This window comes from Microchirus variegatus, assembly GCF_963457635.1.
Source record: "Microchirus variegatus genome assembly, chromosome: 9".
Taxonomy (NCBI): Eukaryota; Metazoa; Chordata; class Actinopteri; order Pleuronectiformes; family Soleidae; genus Microchirus; species Microchirus variegatus.
The window spans coordinates 24,886,377-24,914,349 of record NC_139810.1 but is presented as its reverse complement, the minus strand read 5'-3'; the positions used below and the strand labels follow the sequence as shown (position 1 = coordinate 24,914,349).

Below are 27,973 nucleotides of genomic sequence, written 5' to 3'. Positions count from 1 at the left end.
GCTACCTAACCGGGCGTCACGTGCGCCGCTGATAGCGCGGTGTACCAGAAAGTCCCGGAAGTGTGTGTGTATATGTGTGTGTGACGGAGAGAGAGAGGGAGGCTCAGGTGAAACCAGCGCTACTCTTTCTTCTACCTGTAAACAAAGAGGAAGGGGAATAACACAGAGACGTGGACACGACACACGGCGGGACAGTCGCTTTCACGCGTCCATCATGACTTCGGTGCCTTTGAAGTGAACTTCCGGACGCCGGGGCTTCAACTAATAACCAGTCCACAGACACACACACACACACAGCGCGTCGTTCCTCACTTGTAAGGTAAGGTACAGATTGTGTGACTCTGTTGTTGTTGTGTTGCTGCTGGTTATAAAGTTTCTGTGTGGCTCATGTTGACTGACTGCTCTCTGGTAACGTCCTCTCACTGTGTGTGTGTGTGTGTGTGTGTGTGTGTGTGTTTAACAGCGTTACTTCTCTCCATTGTAAAACAATGTTGTGTTATGTAAAAAAAAAAAAAAAAAAAGTCAGCCTCTCGCACACTTGTGCCTGTAAATCTGGCTCTGACATGTTTGGCACACATTCACTACCACGCCTTCCTCCTTCATGATAGGCAGCTTCCTATCACTGTGACACACTCACACGCTGCCAAAGTACACACGTTTTAATGTGTCCCATTTCTAGAGAGGAGACAATAAATTAATTTTTTCTTGCATAGTGTTTACATCATCGGGGCGATTGAAAAAATCGAGAAAATTGATAATATTTGACTTGAGTGACATGAAAATGCTGTCTCACGTCAACATACAGTCAAAGTGATTTATTCTCAAGTGTCACTAGGACAGAGGTCTCAAACTCGCAGCCCTCCAATTGATTTCATGCGGCCTGCCACACATATTATGCTAAATCAACGTTTTAATCATTTAAATCCTTATATTTGTGACTCTGGAGGTCTGAAGATCAGTCGGCAAAGTGTGAAAAAAAAAGATGACTCACTCATGTTTGTCCTCCTCAGTCTAAATACAGGAGATAAAACACGTGATGTTGACTCTCGTGCTCCTTTGGGACGTCACAATGCGCTAAATTCCTGGAATTGTTGTCTCGCGAAGCTCCGCTTTGTCCGTATAACAAGCGAGAGTGCTGACAAGGGCGACGGTACCCGAAAACTGGAAGTCCGCAAAGTCCGTGAAGAGTTACAATCTTGTCTCCACAGTGCAGCACAGAGTCCTACACAAACTTTCAGCCTCAGAGGATTTATCTGTCCAGTGGATACATGTTATATATGACGGCAATGTGCCTGCTAGAGCCTGCAAAATGATCACTTTTCCAAATGCTAACTGCTGTTAGCTCCCAGTAGCCTCTGTGGCTGATGTAATTTCCTGTCCCTTAAGTTTTGTTTTACTTTTTTTTAAGGTGGACCTAAAGAGATACTATTAAACAGAGCGTTCTGAAAAGGGCTGTTTTGGCAGAGTGATTGAACTGCTGGTTATGGTATTTTGACCAAAGCATGTCACAGACATGTTCATTAGGACACCAGGGAACTAGGTTAACTTGGAGAAAAGGGTATAACATGACCCCTTTAAAATCAAGTTATTTCTTCATGTTTTTTTTCATATTAACATTACATTTCCGTCATAAATACATCTTTATTGTAAATTATACATGTTTTATTTTGAAATTCTGTGATGGAAAAGGTATGATACAATTTTAAGCTCACCCGTATACTGAAAAGTTGCTTTTTCCACAAAAAGTTAGATTTCTAATTTTTAATCACCCTGCCCCGACTGTCCAGCCTAGATGCTCGTTGGACCCCCAGGTCATTTGAGTTTGAGACCCCTGCACTAGGGGGAGCCTGCATCTTTGCACTTATTTCAGGACTTCCTGATACATTTTATTTTGAACATGTAGTGTAAATTACATACAGAAGACAATTTCAATGTCCCTTTTAATAATCTAAAAATACTATTTTAAAGCATGTATTTTCTCATCACAATTACATAGCATTTTCTTTTATCTGGTACTGGGTGTCTGCTGGAGCCAGATAAGTCCAAGAAATGACACACGTTTCTCTTTCTTTCCCTCTCTCATTCCCTCACTACACACTCAGGCTTGCCAGACACGTTGTGCAGAGTTTCCACGTAAAAATAAGGCTGGTTGTTTCTGTTTGATCCTGTCCAAAGCATTCCTGCTCAAACTCATCTTCCCCAGAAATTGCTTAACAGCAGTCAGATGATGTTGACTGTGTGTATGAGTGTGTGTGTGTGTGTGTGTGTGTGTGCACCTTGGCCACAGATGACACTTTACTCAGTATCACCATAATCAAACTACTATGTTTTATTTTTACCAGTTTCGTTTTAACCGCTTGAGACTTTTGTTTTTGTCTTTGACGCAGAAAACACAGCGCAAAGTAAAAATACACCAAAGTGAAAAAAATATAGCAACCTCCTTGAGAATTAGGTAACAGTGAAGATCGTCTGGAGATATTTTTAGTTTTTGACACTTTATCTCGTCTTCACAGGCAACACTTCTCTAAACGCTGGCTTCATTTGCAGCCTGTACTGCGACGTTTACCTTGATGCCATTTCTGATCGTACAATTTTCTGTACAGGACAAACGTGAGAAATGCCTTTGGAAAGATAGATTATATTCTCCTGAGGTTCAGCGTTCATGTTGGAGCTGTTGTGTCGGCTCAGTCCTGTTTGTGTCTCCATGGCAGTTCATCGAAACACACCTCCAGAGTTGTTGTGTGCAGATTTATTGCAGGCAGCGAATTAGCAATTTAAATGATTGTAAAACACAACACTGTGTGAAAAGTAAACGGGACGAGGTGGAAGATTTGTAGCTTCCTGTCGTGTTGTTTCAGAAGCGTCATGATGTATCATCTATAGATGGAGTGGGAGGGGGAAGTACTGTGGGAATAAATAACAGTTTTAAATGCTGTTTTTCATCGGGTTCTCTCTCTTTCTCACACACACACACATGCACACAGGCAGGCTCATGTAAACACACGTTGCAGTGGTCTGCTGACTGTAATTATAACCTGCATCTCAGGTGGAGAGCAGAAGCTGCAGAGTCGGCAGCAGAGTCGGGGAGCTGTGGTTAGTTTCATGTTGTCATCAGGAAGTGACGCCTGAGAGTTTCTGACAGGAAATTTCAGCAACAACATACGCACTTCACACCCGACTGTACTGCGTGTGCATGTTTGAGCATTTTAATGTTGCTGCAACAGAAGTGTTAAAATTTGGTCAACAGTGTGGAACAAAAGAAGAAAAAAAACCCTTTCAAATTCACTTAAGTGTTCTCAGACGTTTGGTCTGTGTAGTGTAGGAGTGGCATGTTGAACATGTTGTTTATTGTTTGAGTGTGGTATTTACTTTAAAGATTAACCACTATATAAGTAGAGACCACGCCGGGTTTTTTTGTAAGTTCACTAAAGTAATCTAAAAAAACACGGTGATCCAAACTAGGGCAGAAAAAATTAATCGACAACTGATTGCTAATCGATTAATCTGTGTTTTTAAAGAAGTTTTCGGATTTTTCAGCTTCGTTAATGTGAATATTTTATGGTTTCTTTGCTCCATGTAACAAAGAAATCATTAAAACTGAATAAACTTTTTTTTTTATTTTTTGGACATTTGAGAACATCATCCTTTCCAGGTTTGAGAAACGCTGATCAGCATTTTCTGACATTTTCTGGACCAAACGATTACTCGATTAATCGAGAAAACAATCAACAGATTATGAAAATAATCGTTAGTTGCAGCCCTTAATCCTAACTGGTTGGCTGACTGAAAGCAAATTAATTAGTCTGATGGTTCATTAACTAGCTTTAATCCAAATGTATGTTTAATTTCATACCTGGTTTTGTTTATCTCTTTGAGCTAAAATATCCCTTGAATGCTGACTCGTGTGCTCTTATAAATAAACATCTTGAGTTAATTTAATTGGTGTCATCTCGACAGCAGACATGATCACTTAAAGACATTATTTATAATCATGTGTTACATATAGATAAAAGACGGGTGAATATTGGCTACTATTTCAAGAAACGTTTGTCTTTGTTTTTCTTTTCCAAACATGGATCAAACAAGGTCTGTGCCGTCCTCACACTGTCTGCTCCATGCACACGTTTTTTTTCTTCAACCATCTAGTTTTTGCCTCTCGACACTAATGACAAGCACACGTCCTGAGGCAGTGTGTGAGAGTGACGCATCAGCAGTGGGCGGGCTGTTAAGAGCAAAGAGGTCGTAAAGAAGAAGAAAAGATATGACGGGGGGCCACAGAAAAGCACTTTGGGGAAGTGAGTAATGACTCAGCCAACCAGGTGACATGAAGTCTTAAACATTTTAAGCCATTAGGGCTATAATTAGGTCACACGAGGGAGGGGTTTGCTATAAAACAGTAGGAGGACGAGATGACTGGACCACTGCTTTGAATGAAAACAACAACACTTAAGAGTTACAAGGACTCTGTAAGGACTTTGTATTTTACCGTCAGCCTATCCCCACAGCTCATTTCCAGACGGGAAGGTGTAATATAACGATATAACCTCCTCTTTCGCAGTTAACCTACAAAACGCAGTGACCAAAGGATCCAGTCCATCCTTCCGTCGTCCACGATGGCAAGTGAGGACCCCGTCAACGCTTCGCATGCTGCGTTTGACCTCTTTGTCCATGCCCAGACCTGTAAGGATGTGAAGCATCACTTTGCGGAGCTCTGCAGGCAAGTGGACATCAACCCCAAGGATTTCAGGACCTTCTATATCAAACTGAAGGAGAAACTGAACTACTGGAAAGCCAAGGCTTTGTGGACAAAGCTGGACAAAAGGGCATCTCATGTAGATTACCAGCAAGGGAAAGTCTGCGTCAAAAACAAGGTAAGGGGAAAACCGTGTTTGATGTAATCCTGTTATTTCCATGACAATAAGCCTTGCCACAGCACAATAGCCTTGATTAGGTTATGTAATGAAAATGATATCATTCATGCACTTTGATCAGTGATACTCGAAAACAGCTGAGCTCATAATGTCACCACACCACTTCTTAGAAGCAGTTTGGAGATTTTCAATCATATCTTCATCAGCAGCTGAACATTCCTCAGTTGTTGTAGATGTTAAGACGTTTTTTATTTTAATTGTTACATTTAAGTGCAAAATGAAAGGACTGAAAGAAGTACATTTGTTGTTTGACCCTTTACCTACTTGTTTGCTCATTTACCTGAGGATTTTCTGACACTGAAATTAAATTATTTAGAATTACAACTGAACCAGTTTAGTCTGTTTTTATGGTCTTATATATTTACAGTGCTGTGCAAACATCATTTACCACCATTAGATTTGTTGTTTTACAATTGCTATAAAGACTATGCAGTATACATATCAATCACTTTATTGGAACACATCCAGGAAGTACAAAAAAACAAATAGCATGATTTTGGGTCTCTTTTTGGTAAAAGTGGAGTTGAACCCTATTGGTAAAACCTGTGTTTGACCTATGTTGACATTGTTGCTGTCAGGTTTGTTCAAGACTGTTTGTTCGAGTTAAACTCATTGACAGCTTGCTAATATAAGACTTGCAATCGCATCATCCTAATCCAAATAATACTGTACGTGTGTAGGTGTTAGTTTGTGCTAATAACCACTTAAATTCATATCATAATTGGCCTTTGGAAGGTATTACAACATGAATCATGTACTGTAAACAAACAAACAGTCGGATATTTAAATAAACATTTTCTCATTCTTTGATCGTGAGTGCCTTTCTCATTTCCTCCTCCTCCTCTCTCTGTCAGTGTCTCGTGTTGGGTGCAGGACCATGTGGGCTGAGAACGGCCATCGAGCTGTCTCTGCTGGGGGCTCAGGTGGTGGTGCTGGAGAAGCGAGAGTCTTTCGCCAGGAACAACGTTCTCCACCTGTGGCCCTTTACCATCTGTGACCTCCGCGGGCTCGGGGCCAAGAAATTCTATGGCAAATTCTGCTCTGGCTCTCTGGATCACATCAGTGAGTGGCTAGTGATGGTGACGGTGCTGATGGCTGCTTCTTTAGAGAGATGTTCACTCCTCATCAGTCCAGTTTCTGGTTATTTGATTTGCAGATGAATCCTGAAAATGTACTTGACATTATTACATGCTGATCATGTTATAATTCTACCAATATCTGTATTTATATAGCACCTTTTATACATAAAATGCAGCTCATTGTGCCTAACAATACAACATGTAAAAAAATAAAACACATGAGAAAGGACGGGAAAATAATTAATACAAATACATAAAGGCAGAAAGAGGGAGGCAAATTCTTCATGTCTTTGAAATGCAGAGCGTTGATTATTGGGGGCTGATTCTACAACAAAATTGGGAAGTAAAAACAATTCTGATATTGATATATTGACATTTAAAAGAATTACAATTTTCTCAAAGCTTTCATTTTCAAAACATTTATGACTGAAATGTTGATGGAAAAATTAGGCTCTAACCTTACAATAATAACAAGGCTGTTACAGGACACAACCTCTGTAAGAATTTCATTTCTCATGCTAGTATCAGTTACCTAAATCACATTTCCATGTGTGTTTTTCTTTCTTTCAGGCATTCGCCAGCTGCAGTTGATTTTATTGAAAGTGTCTCTTCTCCTCGGGGTGGAGGTGCACACTGGAGTGGAGTTCCAGGGTTTGATTGAGCCCTCGGAGGAAAATGGTACTTATATTCCCTAACCAACAATTATCCGCGCTCTCCAATTGTTGTCTGTGTAAAACCAGCAGTATGCTAACCACTTAAGTCTTTATGAAACCTGCTGTGGAGAAGGGCACAAAGACATTCTGTTTTATTTCTCACAGGTTGGATGGCTAAGCTGCATCCTGCGTCTCATCCTGCTGCAAACTTCCAGTTTGATGTCTTCATCTCCGCCGGAGGAGGCAGCTTTGTCCCCACTGGTGAGACAAACATGAAATGTCCCAATCGCTCCTGATCCCACTGTTGCAACAATCGGCCAACGTCACACATTTTTTGTTTTTTTTAAATTGTGGCACGTAGTCACAAAACACATACTTCAATCAGCTCACTTTCCTTTCTTTTTAAAACGGGCAGGTTTTAAGCACAAGGAGCTGAGAGGCAAGCTGGCTATCGGCATCACAGCCAACTTCGTTAACAGACACACAGCTGCCGAGGCCCAAGTAGAAGAGATCAGTGGCGTGGCACGCATCTACAACCAGAAGTTCTTCCAAGATCTGCTCACTGAGACGGGTAGGAATTCAGTCCTCTTCATTCCATGGAATAATTGGTGTTCAGTGAAACAATATTTTGCAAAAAGATATTAAGTAAGGAAACGGGAAATCACTTTCGTCACATTAACTTGTTTTTATAATACGGCTTGCGCAAAGTGAAACATGGATCATGAAGTGAAGTCGCTCAACTATAGCATTGCATTTTATATTTCTCCTCCGAAGGCAGTAAATGACTGTTCACACGGTCAGGTTGTGTGAGGAGGAAAAGCAGCACTGCTGTTAATCTGTGCTCCAATACCCAGTTTATTTCCTGCGACATCATTAACTGATGATCCAACCTGATCATCTCTGCACTCAAACTTTACAGGAATCATGAGTCACCTTTTTAACCCCTAACACACCCATTTAACCTTTTACTTTCACCCTGTCCTTGCTATGTTAGGTTTTCTTTATCCTAAAACCAGTATGACCGGTAGAAAGCTTTAAGCAAGCAAGCTAATAATAAAAAAGGAACCACAAAGTGTACCTACTCTTAGCTTCTCTTATCCTTTTGCTCTCCTTATATACACAAAACTCTCCATCCTTCTATTCCAGGTATTGATCTGGAGAATATTGTCTACTACAAAGATGACACCCACTACTTTGTCATGACTGCCAAGAAGAAGAGCCTGCTGAAAATGGGTGTCATTAAACAGGTGAGGACAACACATCCATTACCAAGGAAAAAAGTGTGATTTTATTGGCACCAGCTGCATCCCTGGTCATTAAAGAAATAGAAACAAACTGGGTGGATGAAACAGTCGCACAGGTCTCCAGTGCAAAGAAGCAAATGGCCAATAATCCACTCTTTTCCCTGCTGCCTGGCCCTGTGCAGTAAACCAAGCATGAGACACTGATGTCACTCAGCATCAACACACAGGTGCCGTGACTCATCAGATGTCACTTGTCGCTATCTTTCCGCAGGACCACTCTGATGCAGAGGAGCTACTGGCTCCAGCAAATGTGGACAGTGAGGCTCTGAAGCGCTACGCCCATGATGCAGCAAACTTCTCCACAGGTGGAAAACTACCCGACCTCCAGTTTGTCAAGAACCACGCTGGCAAGTCCGACGTGGCCGTGTTTGACTTCACCTGCATGCACCGTGCAGAGAACGCCTCGCTTGTCAGGGAGAGGAGGGGAAAGAAACTGTTGATGGGTCTTGTCGGAGATTGTTTGGTGGAGGTAGGGAATGACATATTTTTTTTTTGTCTTAGTTCATATTTTTAGCCATGTATGCACCATAGTTCCAGTCCTGTTGTAGAAAAGTGGGTTAGTGAGAAAAGCTGCGTGTCTGTTCATAGCTCATTCTTTAATTTTAATAAGGGACATCCCGGTGTGAGAATGTCTGTTCCACTTGATTGCAAGATTATCTAGTGAGCTTATTACACACTGTCTCCTGCAGCCTTTCTGGCCTCTGGGAACAGGCATAGCCCGTGGCTTCCTTGCTGCTTTTGACACAGCATGGATGGCGAGAAGCTGGGGGATGGGTGTCCCACATTTTAAGGTCCTGGCTGAGCGGTAAGCAACTTTCACACAAATAAGGAGTGCACAGAATACAGTGATGAGGTTTTATCTTTTTATTTTGTTGGTCAATCTCAAAACTCGTCTCGCTTGTTCCGAGCGCCTCTCTGTGTGTAGCCATGTTTTCATTGATTTAATGCTGTTTAATTCTCAGCTTCATTTTCTTCGATTGTACAGAGAAAGCATGTATCAGCTCCTGTCCCAGACGACACCGGAAAACACCAGCAAAAACTACGCTGCTTACAGCATCAACCCCAAAACCAGATACAAGAGGGTCAACCTCTCAGCCATCCAGGCCAACCAGGTCAGCCCTGTCATCCTTTATTTACACAACAGAGGTTTGAATCTGAGTCATTTTAATCATCACGGCTATGCAAATATTTAGATTAGAAGAAGTCTAGTAGACACAGTTTAATCAAAGTAAACGGTGGTAACTAAACAGACCTGGTGTGTTTTATTCATGTGTTGGCAGTAAAGTAAAACTACAAGGTATTTGTCAGTGCTGGGCCTGGACATTGATTTCCAAATATAACAATTAGGACAATTATTAATAGCAATTCCTTTTTACATAATGTTGCTACAGTATATGATGAACGATGAGATGCTAAAGGTTAATTTTGACTCAACTATCTATCGCCTAATTCAGGTGCAGCATCTATACGATGTTGATAAAATCCAACCATCAAGCAAGAAACAGAAGGAGAAGAGTCAAGGTGAGTCTGTCTTCACAGTGCAGGCACTCTGAGGCCTGTGTGGTGGTCATCACTTTAGGTTTCGTACGTTTGTGATGAGTAACATGCGATGCAAAGTGTGTGGAGATAAATTGTTTCTCTCTCGTCAGATTCAATCCACGGCTTTGAAGAGTTGCTGAAATGGTGCCAGAAACACACTGTAGGATACGACCATGTGAATGTCAAAGATTTTACTCATTCGTGGCGGTCTGGACTGGCTCTGTGCGCACTCATTCACCACTTCAGACCTGATCTCATGTGAGTCACCGCAGTAACATTAACTTTTGTTTTTTTTTTTATGACCACACCAACAATAACACAGGATGCTTTTCACCTTCAAACTATTTCAAAAACATAATTCTCCATCTGTGTAACATATTCTTTTCCCATAAAGATGCAACAAACAACTCGCAACACGAGTATAGTATATACTGAGTATAGTATTTGTTCATCCTTAATACTTTCCTCCATAGTTAAAACTATAGTGTATAAGTTTTCAGGATAAAGAAATGCCTCTGACATACGAACCATTGTCAAATGAAATCACAGAATGCTGATTAAGCCTATCAGCTCCACACAAAGTGAATGGCATTATGGTAGCACAGACGGAGCCAACAGCAACAACAAACAGACTGAAGTGTGACTGAAAAGGTTTCAGGAGTTAATTCTACTGTTCAAAAACCCATCTGTTCAGCAGTTTGACAGGATTAATGCTTCTTATCTTGTCCCCGCCTGCCCTGCCCTTGCTCTGCTGGTATATAACGCACAAACTCTCCTTCAGTCAGGTCTGATAGCATTACTTGACAGAGCCCATTTTCACGTGTTATATCATTTCTGTTCATGATTCTTTCGACACAGTGACATGTGCTCCCTGGACGAGTCGAACGCTGTTCACAACAACCAACTGGCCTTCAGCGTCCTGGAGAAGGAGCTGGGAATCCCTCCGGTCATGTCCACGGCTGACTTGGCCAAGAGCGGTCAGATAGACAAGTTATCCATGGTTCTCTACCTCACCCAGATCCACGACGCCTTCACTGTGCCAGCAAAGGATAAAAGTTTACGTATGTGTTTATTATTTCATTTTTTTTTTTTGCATGTTTAAGAAAACAAAAGCCAAAAAAAGGGCACTTCATAATCACTACAGTTGATCTTCTTTTGTTATTTAAATGCTTTTTATTTCCCCCTAGTATCCACAGCAGCATTAGTCTTACATAACGCGGTTGCTAGGATACTGCATGGCATTAATATCACCTCAAAAGGGTCAGGTGGCGTCTTCCCACTGAAATGTGTTTGGTGTTGAGAAGCGATGAAATCACTGCTGTCTCTTTAAGAGCACATTACCCAGAATTCATTGGACTTAAGTGGCTAGTGGTGTGTTCAGAGCCAGCCTCTGCTGGTGGAGCTGCTCCCCTGCACTAAACCAGCCGAGCAGCAGACAGAGGCAGGCAGTCACAGTGTGGAGCTGATGGACTAGCATCTGTTTTTAAAGGGATCGACTGTTCCTTCACTGAAGGGGGATTTTCTCGCAGCTGTTTGCAGCAGAGGTATTTTTGGACAACCTTTTGGAGCGTGAGGAAAAATGGGAGCCCTAGCTTTCGGAAGCAGTGAATGAGCTAAAGTGGGTGTGATGTACTGTACGCTCTCTCTGTGCCCGTGATGCCTTTGCTGCACTGTTTGGGATCCACTGTCTGATGTGCAGACAGGAGTGAGCTGTCAGTCTCCAGTAACCGTATATGAATGATTGAAAGAGTGGGAGTGCTGGAGTGCTTAGAGTTTTTATGTGCGCTGACAAATTTAATTTAGCTGCTGCTGCTGTGACGTTACATAAAATACAAATAAGATGGATGATTTACATGTCGAACAGAGTAGACAACATGAATAGAAATGCCTGAAAGATATTGGGGGGGAAAAGGGGCACAATCAAAACGAGCTGTCTGCGGAGCTGCAAGAAGGCCAGTAATAATGTTTAATGTCTTTAGGTCGTTTGTCTCATTACTGTTATTTTAAGATGAAACACATCTTTTTCCTGTTGGTGACATTTTCTACTTGCTTACAGACCCTGCAGGCTCCCTGCCATTGTCGAAGCCTCTGACTCTCTCCCGGGCACAGTCTGCTGTCTTTTTCCTGAGCAAGCTGAAGCACAACTCTCTGCAAAGACGTAAAGTATGTTCACCGTGACCAGAGTTTCCATTTTCAAACACAGTGGTAAAAAAACGAAAAAAAAACAGCTGAAGTTCATGTCTGGGCTCCTCAAGTCTGCGCTTTTATGTACCATGAGTGACTCACATGTCTGTTTGGTCCCTTCTACACAAATACAACACAACCAAGTCATGTCTTTGTGAGTAACTCTGATAAATTCTCCCCACAGGAGAAGCTGGCAGCAGAGAAACAATCGAGCGAAGGCGAGACAAGGATGGGAGATGAGGATAGTGTGAGTTGTGTTTGGTCACTCTTATCGCTCATATGTTGCCAACTTGTTGCAATATTAAGTATATTTTTCTTTTCCTTAGACGGCGGTGTCTCCTCGCTCCCCCGAGCTCAGTCCCATACCTGACCGAGCTCCAGCTCCCGAGCCTGAAACCAGTCCTGGTGTGTCGATGACAAACAGCGAGGGGTGCTATTTTTGCGGTCAAAAGGTTTATGTGCTGGAGCGCATCAGTGCTGAGGGCAAGTTCTTCCATCGCAGCTGCTTCAACTGCCACAAGTGCAACATCACGCTCAGACTGGGGGGATACACGTTTGACCAGGCCACAGGTGAGCGCTGTCCGCGTGTCTCATTATGTGAGAAAATAAATAGACTGTTATGATGGCAGCCTCTTGTTTGTTCATCACTTGATGCTGTATTGTTGAGCACGAATCTCAGGTGCTGCTACTAGGAATGGGCCAATACCCTGTTTTATGCCTGATATTCATACAGATTTCACAGCCTTAAGTATCAGTCTTTTTCCTTATTTTATCTAAAAATAAGTCTCACATGATTTGTGCATCCCTCACATACATTCTAGTCTCATGACATTTATGGCATACATCTCTCTTTATAGTCTGTATAGACTGTACCACTTTTGTTTTAATGTGTTTTCTCAAAGTCAAAGTCAGGCTTGGCTGTAATAATTGGACTGAACTTATTTATATATTTTGTGCAATTAATAATTCAAGACCCCTTTTAAATCGGAATGCCGTCTGGACTAAAAGGAGATTAATCATTTAGGAAAACATCAGGGTTCCCCCCCCCCCCCCCTTTAGCTCATCAGCATCCACGAGTTTCTGACTTTTCAAATGGTTTTATTGTTCTCATCTGTGACGTCCGTCCCTCTCAGGGAGGTTTTACTGTGAGCTGCACTCTGAAGAGCTGGAGCTGGCAAACGGCGCTGAATCATCTCATGAGGTGGGTTCACTGAACACAACACATGCAAACCATTCTGCGACTTGATGCTGATGACTGCAGACTCCATGTGCTGTCTGAGCTTGTGTTCATTCATGCTTATGTTACACAATCGTCTGTTGCACGACATATATATATATAATATATATACATATTATATATGTATATCTCCTCCTCACGGTGGCTCCTTCACTCGCAGTGAATTAGTTAATGTTGAACAGATATACACTACCGTTCAAACGTTTGGGGTTCACATAGAAATGTCCTTAATTTTGAAGGAAAAGCACTTTTTTCAATTTTCAATGAATATAACAATAAATGAATCAGAAATACACTCTATACATTGTTAATGTTGTAAACGACTATTCTAGCTGCAAATGTCTGGTTTTTAATGGAATATGTACATAGGTGTATAGAGGCCCATTTCCAGCAACCATCTCTCCAGTGTTCTACTGGTACATTGTGTTTGCTAATCCCGTTAGAAGGCTATTGGATGATTAGAAAACTCTTGTGCAATGACGTTAGCACAGCTGGAAACAGTTTTGCTGGTTCTTTGACGAAAGGGCAAAATAATTATTTTGAATAAAAATCATTATTTCCAATCTTTTCAATGTCTTGACTATATTTTCTATTCATTTTGCAACTCTTTTGATGAATAAAAGTGTGACTTTTAATGGAAAACACAAAGAAAATTGTTTAGGTGACCCCAAACTTTTGAATGGTAGTGTATGTTGTTGTTGTTGTTGTTTGCATTATTAATTTTTTTCCTGTGCATTTTATCCATTTAGGATAAAGGGACAAATGTAGAGAATGGGCTTTCCAGCGATGACTGTACACTGTCTCCATCAGACGAGGAGTTTGAGCACACTTTGGACTGTGCTCCATCTTTACCTGCACAGCCACATGGTTCTGATGGACAGGACCAGCATGTACTTGTACCCAAAGAAAATCCTCCAAATCCTCCATCTCAAGCCAAGGTAGCAGCTTTCACCGAGGAGACAGAGGAGCTTCCATGTCCTATTCCCAAGCCCCGTTCCTCTCGGCAAACCACACCCAGCCTACAACCTTCCCCGGTAGCGAAACCTCGTACAATCCACCTTTACAATTCCTCAAGTCTAGAAAATCATTCACCTCCAATCCAAACAAAAGAAACTGCTGAGACTACACCGGACTCCCGTCCTAAGCAGTCGCTACGGAAGCTTCAGCTCACCAATGAGGAGAAAAACCAACTGATTAATCTTCAGAGTTTCAGTGCCGACTCAGACTCTGAAACTCCTGGTGGATCCTCGTCCTGCTCCTCTTCTTCAGCGACAGCAGGAGGTCCAAGCCCTCCTAAAGCAGAGGGCGTGGACGGCCAAGAAGAGGAGGGCTACTGGAGCGGCAGCACCGCCAGTCACTTGCGGGAGAAAAGGAACCGACGGTGCTTCAGGAGGAAAGAGATGCCAAGCGGGCAGCCCAGGGTACGATCAAAGTTCTCCCCCTGGAATCTGTCGTCCCCGCGGATCAGCAGAGACACGCGTCTCAGTGTCCTCATTAAACATCCTGGGAGAGTGGGTAAGTTGAGCACTCATCACCTCTTTGATCTTGGATGAAATAAGTACTTGCCGAAAGGGGAAAAAAAATGCGATTGTGGTGTTTGAGTCAGTCTGTGACACTGATACAACCTTTGTGATATTTAAACCACAGAGACGACGTTCACACATGCCCACAGAACCTCAGAGGAGGGAGCTGATGGAGACGATGACGACGACGACGACGATATGTTTGAACACGATATTGACCTGTTTGATGAGATGGTAATTTGAGGAATTTCATTTTGTTTTGTATATTTACAATGACTGCAAGGTGCTACTTCCTGTAACTTACCTTCTACATCTTTTCAGACGGTGCCAACAGACCCTGTCGAGGCTGAGAAGCTGGAGTTGATGAAGATGAAGACCCTGGAGCGAAAAGCCAAGATGAGCGAATTACAACGATTCCGTCAGGCACAGGTCAGTGTCACTCTAAGGCTACGGTCAGATTACCAGGCTGAAGTGACTAATAACTTTTTTTTTTTCCTTTTGATGTGACTAATCAGATGTTCTTTCCAGACTGTGTTGAATTTTCTGTCTGTGTCACCTCAGCATGTGGTCCTCGATCAGAAAATATATCCGATATGTGGCAACAGGAATGAGAATGGTCATATAAGAATGCATGCTGCTTTTTTTGTCTATAGGCACATGCTGGGTGTTTATATAATTGGACCTGTGTGTAGCAGAATAACAGAACAACAATGAGGCAGCGTTGTTCTCCACAGCTGAATCTCACCCACAAATTTGTGATGGCTTCTGTTATTGAACTTCCCCTATTAGGATCAGTAAATGTACATTATTATTATTATCTTTTCATACATTGTCTGCTGGTTTCAAATCTTTTTGAACGTTTTCTGTTGTTCCTTATGACACATGCAAAAAGGTACTGTATATTTGTGTGTAGGTGCTGTTTAGTAGTTGGTGCAATTGTGGTGACTGGAAACCATTCAAACTCATCAGTGTACTTTTTCATTGATCAGCTTCATTAAGTAGAATAATAACATTTATTTAAATAGCATTGTAAACATTACTCCAGGGAAATGTTCAGCGTATTTGTTCTGTCATAAAGTTATCATCACATTGATTTCAAGTCCTCCTTGGTTTGATGACATCCAAGGTTTCCATGGTGATGCCAAGTTGGGTTTAATAATTCAGGCTCCAGTGCTCTGGAGGAAGCAAACAAGCATTTAGCTGCTACTTTCTCACACATTCAACAGAAAAGAACTCAATTTTCCTCACCATGCCATGAGCACACCAAGGTGTGATTTCATGGACAATTGAGTTCACTTTGTCCAAGTGCTTTTTCTAACTCTTTCTTGTTTTGTGGGTTAAAGTCCATCCAGAGGAGACTGGAGGAGATTGAGGTGAATTTCAAGGAGCTGGAGGAGAAAGGCGTCGTGCTGGAGCAGACTCTGCGTGGAGAGGCTGGTAAGAGTGGGTTTTTTATTTTAATACACGTGCGTCGAAGGTTCTCGACACATGCAGGTTGTGGTTTGACAGGGATCACCACCAAATATTCACAAATGCTGCACAATTAATATAAGCTGTTACCTTCAAGGCTTAAGCTCTTACTCATTCCAACATCTAACAGTCGACTCAACAAGGAAACAGGTTCACACGTTCTCATTAAGCACAGGCACTTTACCCTGGCTTCTGTTAGCACTTTATTCTGCACATTATACTTACTGATAAATAAACTCCAGGCCAGTTCTGCTATATATTTATTTTATTAATGTATAGTGTAGTTTTTATGGGTTAGGACAGGTGCAATACACTGCATATTCCATTTCTTTTTTTTTCCCTCAGTGTGCTCTTGTTATTTTTTGTACTGTGCTGTTTTTTGCTGTCTTGTATTCTGTGCAGCTGTTGTAGCATTTTTTTTTCCAAGAAAAATTTCCCTGCGGGGACAATAAACTATGTTTGATTTGATATTAAACCTCAACACAAACATTTCTTTGTTTGTTAAAGGCAAGTTAATTTCACTGATTATTTTTTTTACTTTTTAATATATTAGTCAAATGCTCTATTTTTTTTACATTCAAATATTTGTTAAGATACAAGAACATCTATTTTTTTTTCTTCAACGAGGTTTGAAAACTCATTAAAAACATTAAACAGTAATGCTGCCAGAAAATGCAAAATTCTGTCATTTATAGACGATTGGTGCATCTGTCTGGTGGCAGTCGAACGAAAATACATGGATTTATTGCTTTGCTAGTAGGTCTTTCAATAAAACATAGTAAATTATTCATTTTGCATATTTTATGTATATCACAAGTTTAAATGGATTTTTAAATCATCTAAATTCTCTGCAAGCATGTTGGCCTACACACATATTTAAACTGTTAAATATTTTTCTCCTCTCAGGCGGCAATGACTCTTCTGACATGATCGAGGACTGGATCCAACTCGTCCACGAGAAAAACGCGTTGGTTTCTGAGGAGTCTGACCTCATGGTGGAGTAAGTGGCCGACTTGTATAATGCACAGATTCACAGTGAAATCCTCTCTTGTGTCACACTGGGAATACAACACAGCTCTTGTGCATAGTAGCACACACGAGTTAGTCCATAACATCAGACGTCCTCCCTCAAAACACTGCGCTTGTTGTTCTCACGTCTTCTCCCTCAGACAGTCGGACTCTATTTGTCCGACAGTCTTAGTATGACCTGTGTGCGGAGGCTAATCTCGTTTTTTTTGTTTGCTTTCAGGTCGCGTCAGCTGGAGCTTGAAGACAAACAGAGCATGTTGGAGCTGGAGCTGAGGAGGTTCATGGAGCTGAACGGTGAGTGCTTCATGAACACGTGTTGTTTTCTCAGACAAATGCATTAATATTGATGCAGGTTAAGTCTACAGAAAATAAATCGTCAGACTCTCGACTTCAATGTGTGGACCCACTCGCTGAAGTGAAACATGTTTATGTTCCTCATGATCCCCAGCTTCAGGAAATTGAAGTGCTGTCGCATCAAACACACTGACTCTATTCAAAACTCTTGATGTTTTACAGTTTACCTGATAGTGGCAGTTTATGCCACTGAATGTCATGTACTCACGCACCAAAGTTGCATAGTACTATGTCTTCAAGGTGTAGAGTGAGAATGAAAATAGGCATCACTCCCCCATTACAATTCAGCATCATAACAATCCTGAGGGTTATTTTTTATGAAAAATGGTTGCATAGTGTTGCTTGTGAGAGAAAATGCTGACAAGTAAAAACAAGTCTATGTGAGAAACTATATAATCTTCACAAAAATGGTTGTAGAAACGGTTGGTTGTGTTTTCTGGTCGAGCTTTACCTAAACCAAAAATGTTGTCCACTTGGGGGTAGCAGAGACGACGCTACACAACGCAACACAATATTAAAACGCTGTGTCATCACCTCAATGTTGATGTGGTGAACATTGAAAGGTTATTTGCACATTTTTGGAGTTTTAATTTTGCTCTGTACCGACTCCTGAGGAAAATACAGTATTTCGCTCTATTTAGCTCTAGTTGATTCAGCTCAATTGGTAAATAAAGTAGGAACCCGAGCTCATTTTGGGTAAAACATTAATATGAAAGTAGCAAGAGTGAACCAGAACAATAACAACAAACCAGACGGATCATTAAGTCATGTTTTTCTAGAAATATTTTGATTATAGCTGCTTCAACGTGTGCATCTATGTTTCGTCTGGCAGACAAAACCGCAGAGCAGAAGGCTGAGGAACAGCGACTCTTTGAACAGATGATAGAGGTGGTGGACATGAGGGACTCTCTGGTGTCGTTTCTGGACGAGAAGAGGCTGAAGGAGATGAGCGAGGAGCAGGAGGCCTTCACCATTATGGAGGCCAAACGCCACTCAAAGGCGGGAGCTCAGGTTCAATGGGATTGAAACTTGTAAAGGCTAAATAGAAGCTCTCACAGAAACTTGTAACTAAAATTTTGGAAAGCCAAAGATGTTACTGAATCATTATGGAGGGTGACCCACCCCAAGCGGTCCCCCAGAGTTACAATACAACCTGCTCGCTTATGGTGGTAGAGGCTGAATGAAGATCTACTTCACTTCGGCCCCTAGAGGGAGACATAAACCTGGAGATCTAAGGCTTTTCAGTCGACTTGTTCTGCTCTGCGGTAACGGAGGAGTCGACAACAACCCACAAATGAAAAAGGATCTTTTAGTATGTGCTGCACTATTGAATAGTAACCACACAGCAGATAATCATTACCAAGCCTGGTTTTGTGGCTGAGTCGTGTGCATGGAGAGCAATAAAAGGACAGCAGAGGGACACCTGCAGCGAGCGGCTGGCTTTGGAGCCATACTCGTAGATCTATAAAACACAGGGTTATGGGGGTTTTGGGAAATAATATCATGTTCATGTTGATTTTACTTGTCATCATGAATAAGTACGATTGTACAAAAATATATAATATTACAGTACATATCATAATTTTATGTTTGGTATTTATATACAGAGTAGAATTGTAACTGAGGAAGCTTAAATATTAAAATTACAGTTATTGATTATTTTCTTTCTATTCAGTTTTGAATGTTAATTAAATATGTAGCACTTCCTGGTGTTCACCATGTCTCTTCCTGATAGCATGTTGGAAAGTTAATCTCAGGGGTTGATCGATTCACTCCTCTATAGGATCAGTTCGTTTTCAAAGTTAGCCTCGCACAGTTGGCTGCTTCTTAGGTGGTGGTTTATTAAATGAATGAAGAATTAAAATGAGAATAAAGTGGACTGGTTCATCCATTCATACATGTCATCATCTATAATTTCAGGCAGAGACACTGCAGTTTGTTGTTGTTCAATCAATCAAACTTTATTTATATATCACTTTTTATACAAAGACAATGCAACTCAAAATGCTTCACAGACATCATCAAGGAAAACAAGAAGTGAGGAAAATGTGCATGGAACTCGTGCATTGGATAAAAAAAAATACTAATTAGTGATGAGAACATGAGGAAATAAAGTCGAAACAGATAAGTAAATGAGTACATAAATGTAAGTAGATTTAAGTAGGTTTAAGTTATATAAAAAAGAAGTACTATAATCCATGAAGGATAAATAGATGGGTGAGCTGTATTCTTCTTTGGGAGACCAGAAAGAAGAACATTACAGTAATCAAGTCTACAAGTAATAAAAGCATGTATTAGAGTTGGCCCGAGAGAGAGAAACTGTAATACCATGGCAATGTTTTCAGATCATAAAAAGAAGTTTTGGTCAAATGTTTGTGCTTTAAAGTTCAAATCCAAAATTCGCCAAACAATGCTTCCAACTGCTTTCAGATGTAATTTTTCACCAGGTCTGATGTGACTAATGACCAATGACTAAAACCTTGGTTTTGTTCTGGTTGAGCTGTAAAAAGTTTTAAATGCAGTTGAAGAGAATGTATTTGCCGTCATAATTATCAGATACAAATCATTTTTTTTTGAGATACTAAGTCATAATTTGAAGATAATATCTCATAAGTGTCAGATGCTATGTCATAATAATGACATACTATTTCAAAATTATGACTTATGGTGGTTCATAAGTCATAATTTGGTGGAAAAAGACCTCATAATTATGACCGTTTTGTTCTTTTTAAAGTGGTGGCTATTAGATATTTATGAGCCTATGTCGTTTTTCGTAACCTGGCCGTAAGGGGGAGCTAGTGAGTTGACGTGTGTAGATTGTGTCAGAAGCGTCCAATGAAGAAGAGGCTACTCACTGTGCTCAACAACACCTAGCATGTGTACTACGCGCTATAGTTCATGATAATGACAGGTTGGCGCCACATGGAAAAAAAGGTTGGACCGTCTCTGTCAAACAAATTATGTTTTAAATTGTGTTTAAATTGTCTATTTAAAAACTGCGTTGTTTGAGGGAAATAACAAGACTGAGCGACCTGCTAAAACGTCCTGTGCGTCAACGGCATCGGACCGGAAGTTACCTCACTTTCCAGAGATGACGCCATGGGCAGGTAGAGAAGTGAAACTCTGTCGTCCAGGATGGAAAACGTGTTCGACAGTTGAAGATACTGAGGTGGATGTGAACGGCTGAGGAGTTTCAGTTTCCCCGCCATGGTCACCTTTTCAAGCAGCAGTCCACGATTCTCTGCGGCTCGAATGGAGCAGCTCTGGTGAGGTGAGTGTGTGTTCTTTAGTGATGCTCAAATGAAGCAATAAAGCAGTATTGAACCACTTTGCCAATTGTATTGAACATGGGTTCATTCATTCAAAGGTTCATTTCAGTGACATCTAGTGGTGAAATATTAGACAACATGCCAGTGATTGCCGTTGTGACAGACAGTGTTGGTTGTTTACTGCTGAACATATTATATTCAGCTTATTCAGTAGACAAGGTTAACTAGTATCTGGGATTGAGAGAGGGTGTGGTCGAGGAAACAAAGTAGGTGCAGGGAAGGTGGGCTGTGCTTGTGTAACTTGGGGATGAATTCAGAGGTTTTTATTGAGGAATAGCAGTTTTTCCACTGTTTTTGGACTCAATCGATTTCTTTTTTTGCTGACAACTTCTCCAGCTTTTGAAAAAACACGTTCACAAGGAACAGATGACGCTGTAATGCACAAATATTGTTTAGCTAACGTGAACAAATGTGGATACACATGTTTGTGCTCATTCCAGTATGTGAGAGGATCCTCCGATCTATGCACTGGAGGATCAGTCATATATCGCTGCACTTCAATTGTAGCATCCGATGTATGACTCCTGTGAGCTCTTGCCAATGTCGCATCTTCATCCAAACGTGTCCAGAGGTTGAAAGCTGAAACAAAAATTAAGATTTGACAGTCATGAACACAGACAAGTGTCAATGTGTGTGTGTGTGTGTGTGTGTTCATAATTACCAACTTACAACTACCTGTGGAGGACGGATTTTGTGCATTTGTTGCTGGTTGAGGTGGAGCAGAAGATGAAGGATCATCTGATGAAGTCTCCACTCGTGTGTTCCTCACCAGTGCTGCACATTCAGCTGTAAGTTTTCGTACAGCATTTTGGGCCTTTTCTGAACTGTTAAAACCGATGGCCTTAAACCTGGGATCCAGCAGTGTGGCGAGTGACAGGACAGTCGAGCTCTCTAGGTTGTCAAACTTCTTTATCAGGGTTGCAGTTATATTCTGTCCAAGAAGTGTTGCTGTTATATTGGTGGTGTTCTGTATGACTTCCCTGTTTGCTTGAAATAACATTTTTACCAGTGGAATCACCATGGAGCCTGACACTCTCTTCTCCTGGGACAGTTCCACAGTTGCTGCAAAGAACGGGGAGAGCACTTTGAGACACGCTGCGACTGTCTCATATTCCTCAGATGAGAGTGGATGAGCATCTGTCTTAAGTGATGCCAGAGCTGCCCCGACTGTCTGCCTCTCATTATGTAATCGCTGCAACATCAAAAAGGTGCTGTTCCAGCGCGTGTCCACCTCCTGAATTAGCTTCATCACGGCACAGTTCATTTGCTGTTGCACATGTTTCAGCTTTTCTTTTCCAGTAGTGCTTGATCTAAAATAAGTCACTACTTTCCGTGCCTTTGTGCGCAGATCATCTAGGCCAGGGGTTTGATCCAGGGATTTTTTAACTACAAGATTTAATGCATGTGCAATGCAAACAACATGTCGCATTGCTAGTTTTTTAGCAGTGGAGACCATGTTTGCGGCAGCATCAGTCACCATGCATTGAACCTTCCCCTCAAGTCCCCACTCCACCATCAGAGACTTCTGAGCAGCGGCGATGTTTTCAGCAGTGTGGTCTTGGGGGAAAGGCAGCACTCCTAAGAGTAAAGTGGCCAACTTCATATTGTCCTGCACAAAATGACAAGTTACTGCCAGATATGCATCCATATTCGTGGAGGTCCACATATCAGAGGTCAGGCTAACTGCCTCCACATGCTGCAGTTGAGCCTTGGCTTTGGCCTTCTCCTCCTCATATTTCTCTCCCACCATGTTCTTTAGAGCCTGTCTGGAAGGCAGAGTATATGTGGGGTCAAGCTTTCCCACAAACTCTTTGAAGCCTGGATCGTCCACAATGGTAAAAGGCTGAGAGTCCTTCACAACCATATTTACCAGAGCCTCATCCAGCTCCTGCTTTCGGTCCACTAAGACAGAATCAAACAAATAAAACGGTGAAGGACAGGCTACTGTAACATTTTTAGTGGTGTGTAGAATTGTGTGGATAAACATAACCTACCATGAACAGTGTTCTCCTGCTTGTTTTCATGCTTAGCACGGTAGTGCCTAAGCATCGAGGACGTATTGTTATTATACGCCAATTGCATGGAACAATGCAAGCACTGGACCTGTATGAACAGTAATGATCAAACAAGAAAACAAACTGTCAGGTCATAGAAATCACTTAAATCACCACACATGCTAATGTACCTAACTTACAAACAGCTGGCTTACTACTCTTTAAGTAACATTACATTACATGTCATTTAACTGACACTTTTATCAAAAAGTGCAAACAGCTTTGAGGGCCTTGACTAAGGGTCCATACTGGGTATGAAAAGTATTATAAGTATAAAAGTACCATCTGGGATTTGAACCCCAGTCCTCAAGACGAAGGCCCTGCGACTATGCCACTGAGCTATGCAACATACTGTACTTTGAATCAGATACTCACCTTATTAGGACTGATCAGCTCAAAGTGTTCCCACATTTGAGAACGGCTTCTCTTCCTATTTGGCTCCATGACGATCAACCAACAGCAGGGATGATAACAGCAACAACAGCAATAACGCACACAACAACTTTGGCAAGGCCACATGTTGTGGAGTGTGTCGGGTGCCTTTAGGTGTGTTTTGGCGCGCACAAGCCTCCCGAAGCAAGTCTCACGCCAACAACTAATCTCGCGATAGCTCGTGAAGCTCATTCGGGGACCGAAGCAGTCGCTGCTTCATACGTCATCGATTACGTCACTTGCTCTGCCCCAAAGCAAGCTTCGAATCAGCGGTTCAAGGAGAGCACAGCTTCGAGTTTGAAGCAAGGATCGGAGCTCCGGTGTCAGACTCGCATCACTAGTGTTCTTGTACTTGCGGCATACTGAGGACCAGTGAGGGTTTTTAACCAACAAAATGAGGTAATTTTTACGGAGTGAGGACATTTTGGCTGGTCTTGGCTTAGCTATAACATGCTATACTCAATTTGTCAAGAAAAAAAAAAAATCTAATTTTGGACGACTTTTTTGTCAAATTTTGGACCAAATTTTATTTTTCAAATTTGTTTTCAAATTTTGGACGGCATATTATAGTATGACGTTTTTGTCAAATTTTGGACCAAAAATTTTGGGTGAATTTTTTTTTTCAAATTTTGGACCAAATTTTTTTTTTCAAATTTTGGACCAAATTTTTTTTTTCAAATTTTGGACCAAATTTTTTTTTTCAAATTTTGGACCAAATTTTTTTTTTCAAATTTTGGACCAATTTTTTTTTCAAATTTTGGACCACATCTTTTTTTTTTCAAATTTTGGACCAAATTTATTTTTCAAATTTTGGACCAAATTTATTTTTTCAAATTTTGGACCAAATTTATTTTTTCAAATTTTGGACCACATTTTTTTTTCTAATTTGTTTTCAAATGTTGGACCACATATTATAGTATGACGTTTTTGTCAAATTTTGGACCAAAAATTTTGGGTCAATTTTTTTTTTCAAATTCTGGATGACAGTATAGTATGACGTTTTTGTCAAATTTTGGGTCAATTTTTTTTTTTCAAATTTCTTTTTCAAATTTTGGACCAAAAAAATTTTTTCACATTTTTTTTCACATTTTGGACATAGTATAGTATGACGTTTTTGTAAAATTTTGGACCAAAAATTAAAAAGAAAAAATGGTACTGCAACCAGTAGTTCTTTGTAGATGTCATTCATGAAGTAGAATTAGTAGTATTTGTAATTGTGTTGATTTATAAAGTGGAAATGCTGGTCCTCACTTTGTCAGCAACCCAGTCCTCAGTATGCAGCAAGTACAAGAATGTGTGTGTGTGTGTGGGGGGGGGGGGGGTCCAGTGGATGTTTACACGTTTTTCAGGCCGTGACGTCAGAGTCCAGGGTTTCTAAATGTCAGCAGCAGTGAACACCACCACACTGTCACACTGAGCTGTGTGTGGCTGCATCATATATCCACCACGTTATATAGTTGTATTTATTTTTTCCCATCAAAAATTAACATCATCTTGTCATCTCGGAAGAAAGAAAAGTAGAATCTGGTTCTATATTGGTTTATAAGCCGCTGTGTAAAATATAATATATAAAATCCCAGTTGACTGAGCAGTTTCATTTCATAATAACATGGTAGCGGGGTCATGTTTAATTTTAAAACATTTCAAAACTGTTAATTCATATTGTCATATTGTTCATTTTCTAAAATAATATTATGTTGTGTGTGTGTGTGAGTGAGAGATGGTAGGATTCCCTTGTTGGGCAATACATGAAAACAACAGATGGACTGTTTTTTTGTTTGTGTTTATGTTGGACGCACCAAGGGATTGGTCTAGTTTTGTGAGACTGAAGTCTGGCCTGTGTTTTGGCTCCATCAGATGCAGGTAACTGGAAACAGTTACAGAGATCGATAGTGCGATGTGCACTTCCTGAGAATGCAATAAAACGCTCTTTTTCCACATTTGAAACTGTAGTGATGAGAGGTTTCGGCTTCTATTTCCAGGGTGCCTGTTGACACTTTTCCTCTGGCCTTTGAGCATGATAGATTGCAGAGACAACACTCATAGGCTGACAAACAGACTCCTCTGTTTCTCATTTGAGAGGCCTGGTTTCCTATATAAATATAACATTATTGGCAGGGACAGCAGTTCCAGTGTTCTCACCTCTCCCTCTCTCATATTTGTTGCTGTGTCCCTTGGCAGCCAACCATATATCTCTCCACTCTCTCATCACCAAATGAAATCCTTTCTCTTCCCGATCAAGTTTCCCCACTTTAATCCAGAGTGCTGTGTTTCCGTCAGGTCAGGAGGATCTGAGCTGTGAGGTCAACAGCATCACTTACCGTGAGGGCCACAGAGATTTCTTCCTGTTAAAGGGATTTTTTGTCTCTCCTCTGTTGCTCAACTGTTGGGCTTCTGTCTTTCTTAATGTGAATCGAGCCTTTGTGGGGTCATGGCTTCATGCATAAAATATACCAGTCTGTAGTGGCCTGTATGGTTCTTTTTGAAGATGTGCACTGATCTAGTCTGGCTACACTACATCTCACTCTCATTTGAGACTGAGTACGAGTGGGGTGTTGTTGTCTCCCCACTTTGAAGAGGGGGTGGTGTAGCTCAGTGGTTAAGACCGGTGCTCCTGTGTACAGAGACATCATGGTCACAACAACTCCACCCCTGGCTGGATGTACTCAATTGTAAGTCGCTTTGGATAAAAGCGTCCACTCAATGTAATGTAAGAGGTGTGGACATAGCTTTGAAAAGCCTCTGTACTCAATTGGATAGACCTAGACTTTTCATGATTTTCTTAACTCGTGGTCAATAATGCTCGCCTGCTAGCTGGCTGTAAACTGTGGAATGGATTTCCTGAAAGGATCGTGCATCATTACTCCGCGTCTCATTGAGACACGCCTCTGTATAGGAAAGCAATTCCACTTTTTGCAGCCAACTAGCAGAGCAGTCAGGGAATCACTTGTGGAGACATTACAGCAGACAACATTAAAGCACAGACATTATTATCGAATCTCTGCAGTTGGATCGGAAAAAAAACTCTGGTCCGTCAATCCCGTCTGTATCGGAACCCGATACAGATATTGGATCGGATCGGCCCCATCCCTAAATATAATCTTAAAAAGCATATTAATTGTAATGTTTTTTTCAAAAATAATAATTTGTTAAACATAAATTCCACAGAACGACACAGACCTTTTGTTTTGATATCGTGTTTTCTGATGGGTCTTTGAACTTGAACTAGTTTTCTGTGTGTGTGTGTGTGTGTGTGATGATATTTATTTATTTCTATTGTCCTTTAGTTGTTAATAATTCTGTACAGATGTCGCATCTGTACAATCTAATATTTTGCATACGTCCTGCAGTTGTACTTCGGGTGAAGATTTCTAGTCTTCTTGTAAATACTGTGGCTTCTCCAATGTTTTTTTTAAATTATTATTTGAACTATTCCTTTTATTTGAAATACACATTTTTGTATTTTCACAATAGTTTCTGTTGAGGCTTCAGAATTTTAGTTTTAATCATTTTGATCACCTTTGGGAAATATGTGTTGTAAGTTGTAAATTATACTGCACTTATGCACATTTTGCAGTCAAGTAATGAGTCCAATATGAGAAAGTTAAACATTCTTGCATCATCACTGATCATGATTTTCTATACCAGACACATGGACACGAGTGCTGTACATACGTATATCTTTAGATACTTCCTCTTAACAGCTACTGCAGCATGTAAACTCGGGCCAAACAAATTGTATAACTGTCCTCATAATATACACTAATTTGTTAAAGAACCTACATCTGTGGTCAAGAGTTCTGACCAAACATAGCATCTGCCATTTATAATCTAATGAAGTCAACAATGCTCATCAGATAGGTTGGGGCCTTTGTTAAGATAAGTTGGGTACCGCTGCTGCATGAAGTATTTATGAAGCAGGAAATTCACAGAATTTCCGTTACAGGAAACAGATTTCGGTTTGAGTTCCACTATACTACACTGGCAGTTGTTTTTTTTATTTCTGCTGAAGCGTGCACACTGTGGTTAAGTCTGTGCTGCTAAACCAGAGCTAATTTTATTTCAGCTTCTTTCTCTCACATGCAGTGGTCATTTTAGTGAATGCTAATACTTGGCCTTGTGAGGACTGGAGTCAGGATCTTGGACTCAATTGCACAAGAAACCCTAACTAAAAAAACACCAACTTAACTAACTTAACCACCGCTTTGTGACAGAGCTCAGTATAGATTCACAAAAGGTAACTGATCTTACAATGTAATGTGTTTAATTAAATGGAAAGAAATGGCATGTTCTTCCCGTGTGTGCGTGGGTTTTCTCTGGATTCCTCTCACAGTCCGAATACCTGCAGATACACTCTAAATTGACCGTAGTTTGGTTGTTTGTCTCTATGTGGTCCTGTGATGGACTGGTGACCTGTCTAGGGTGTACCCTGCCTTTGCCCTATGTCATCTGGGATTGGCACCAGCGCCTCCCGCGACCCTCATGTGGAGGATAAAGCTGTAGAAAATGAGTGAGTGAGTGAATTCAAACACATCTAAGAAGCTTGTTGTGATCCCTGCCCTAGTCTTACAGTATTTGTGAAATGTTTCTCATTTTCTGTTTTTATACCTGTCATATACACTGTTTTTTTTCCCTCGAGTTGTTCACCAGAGTGAGTCGGTATGAGGCTCCTGTCAATGCTCGCTCTTGTTACTTCCCCTGCCAGTATTTTTGAACCTATTGCATCTTCAGATTTCTACCCCTACGCTCAGTTACTTATTCTTCCCCGCTCAAGTCACATCACACATCACTGCACCAGCTGCCTGTGTGACACCACCTAACACATGAAAGCTGTTTCCTGGAGTCTTTTTTGGCA

General features: G+C 41.0%; 1 protein-coding gene across 1 annotated transcript; it reads left to right on the top strand.

Moving 5' to 3' along the window:
• The first annotated feature begins 179 nt into the window (after positions 1 to 179).
• On the top strand, positions 180 to 18,772 carry mical1 (microtubule associated monooxygenase, calponin and LIM domain containing 1). The gene is made up of 24 exons (XM_083895123.1): positions 180 to 319; positions 4,559 to 4,871; positions 5,786 to 5,993; positions 6,581 to 6,688; positions 6,829 to 6,924; positions 7,079 to 7,234; positions 7,810 to 7,910; positions 8,179 to 8,436; positions 8,657 to 8,772; positions 8,953 to 9,079; positions 9,422 to 9,488; positions 9,617 to 9,764; positions 10,365 to 10,567; positions 11,563 to 11,669; positions 11,875 to 11,937; positions 12,017 to 12,260; positions 12,824 to 12,891; positions 13,677 to 14,442; positions 14,575 to 14,684; positions 14,772 to 14,879; positions 15,794 to 15,887; positions 16,827 to 16,920; positions 17,170 to 17,243; positions 18,136 to 18,772. The coding sequence occupies exons 2-24, from the start codon at positions 4,614 to 4,616 to the stop codon at positions 18,327 to 18,329; spliced, it is 3,768 nt and encodes a 1,255-aa protein (XP_083751249.1). The 5' UTR covers positions 180 to 319; positions 4,559 to 4,613; the 3' UTR covers positions 18,330 to 18,772.
• The last annotated feature ends 9,201 nt before the right edge of the window (positions 18,773 to 27,973 follow it).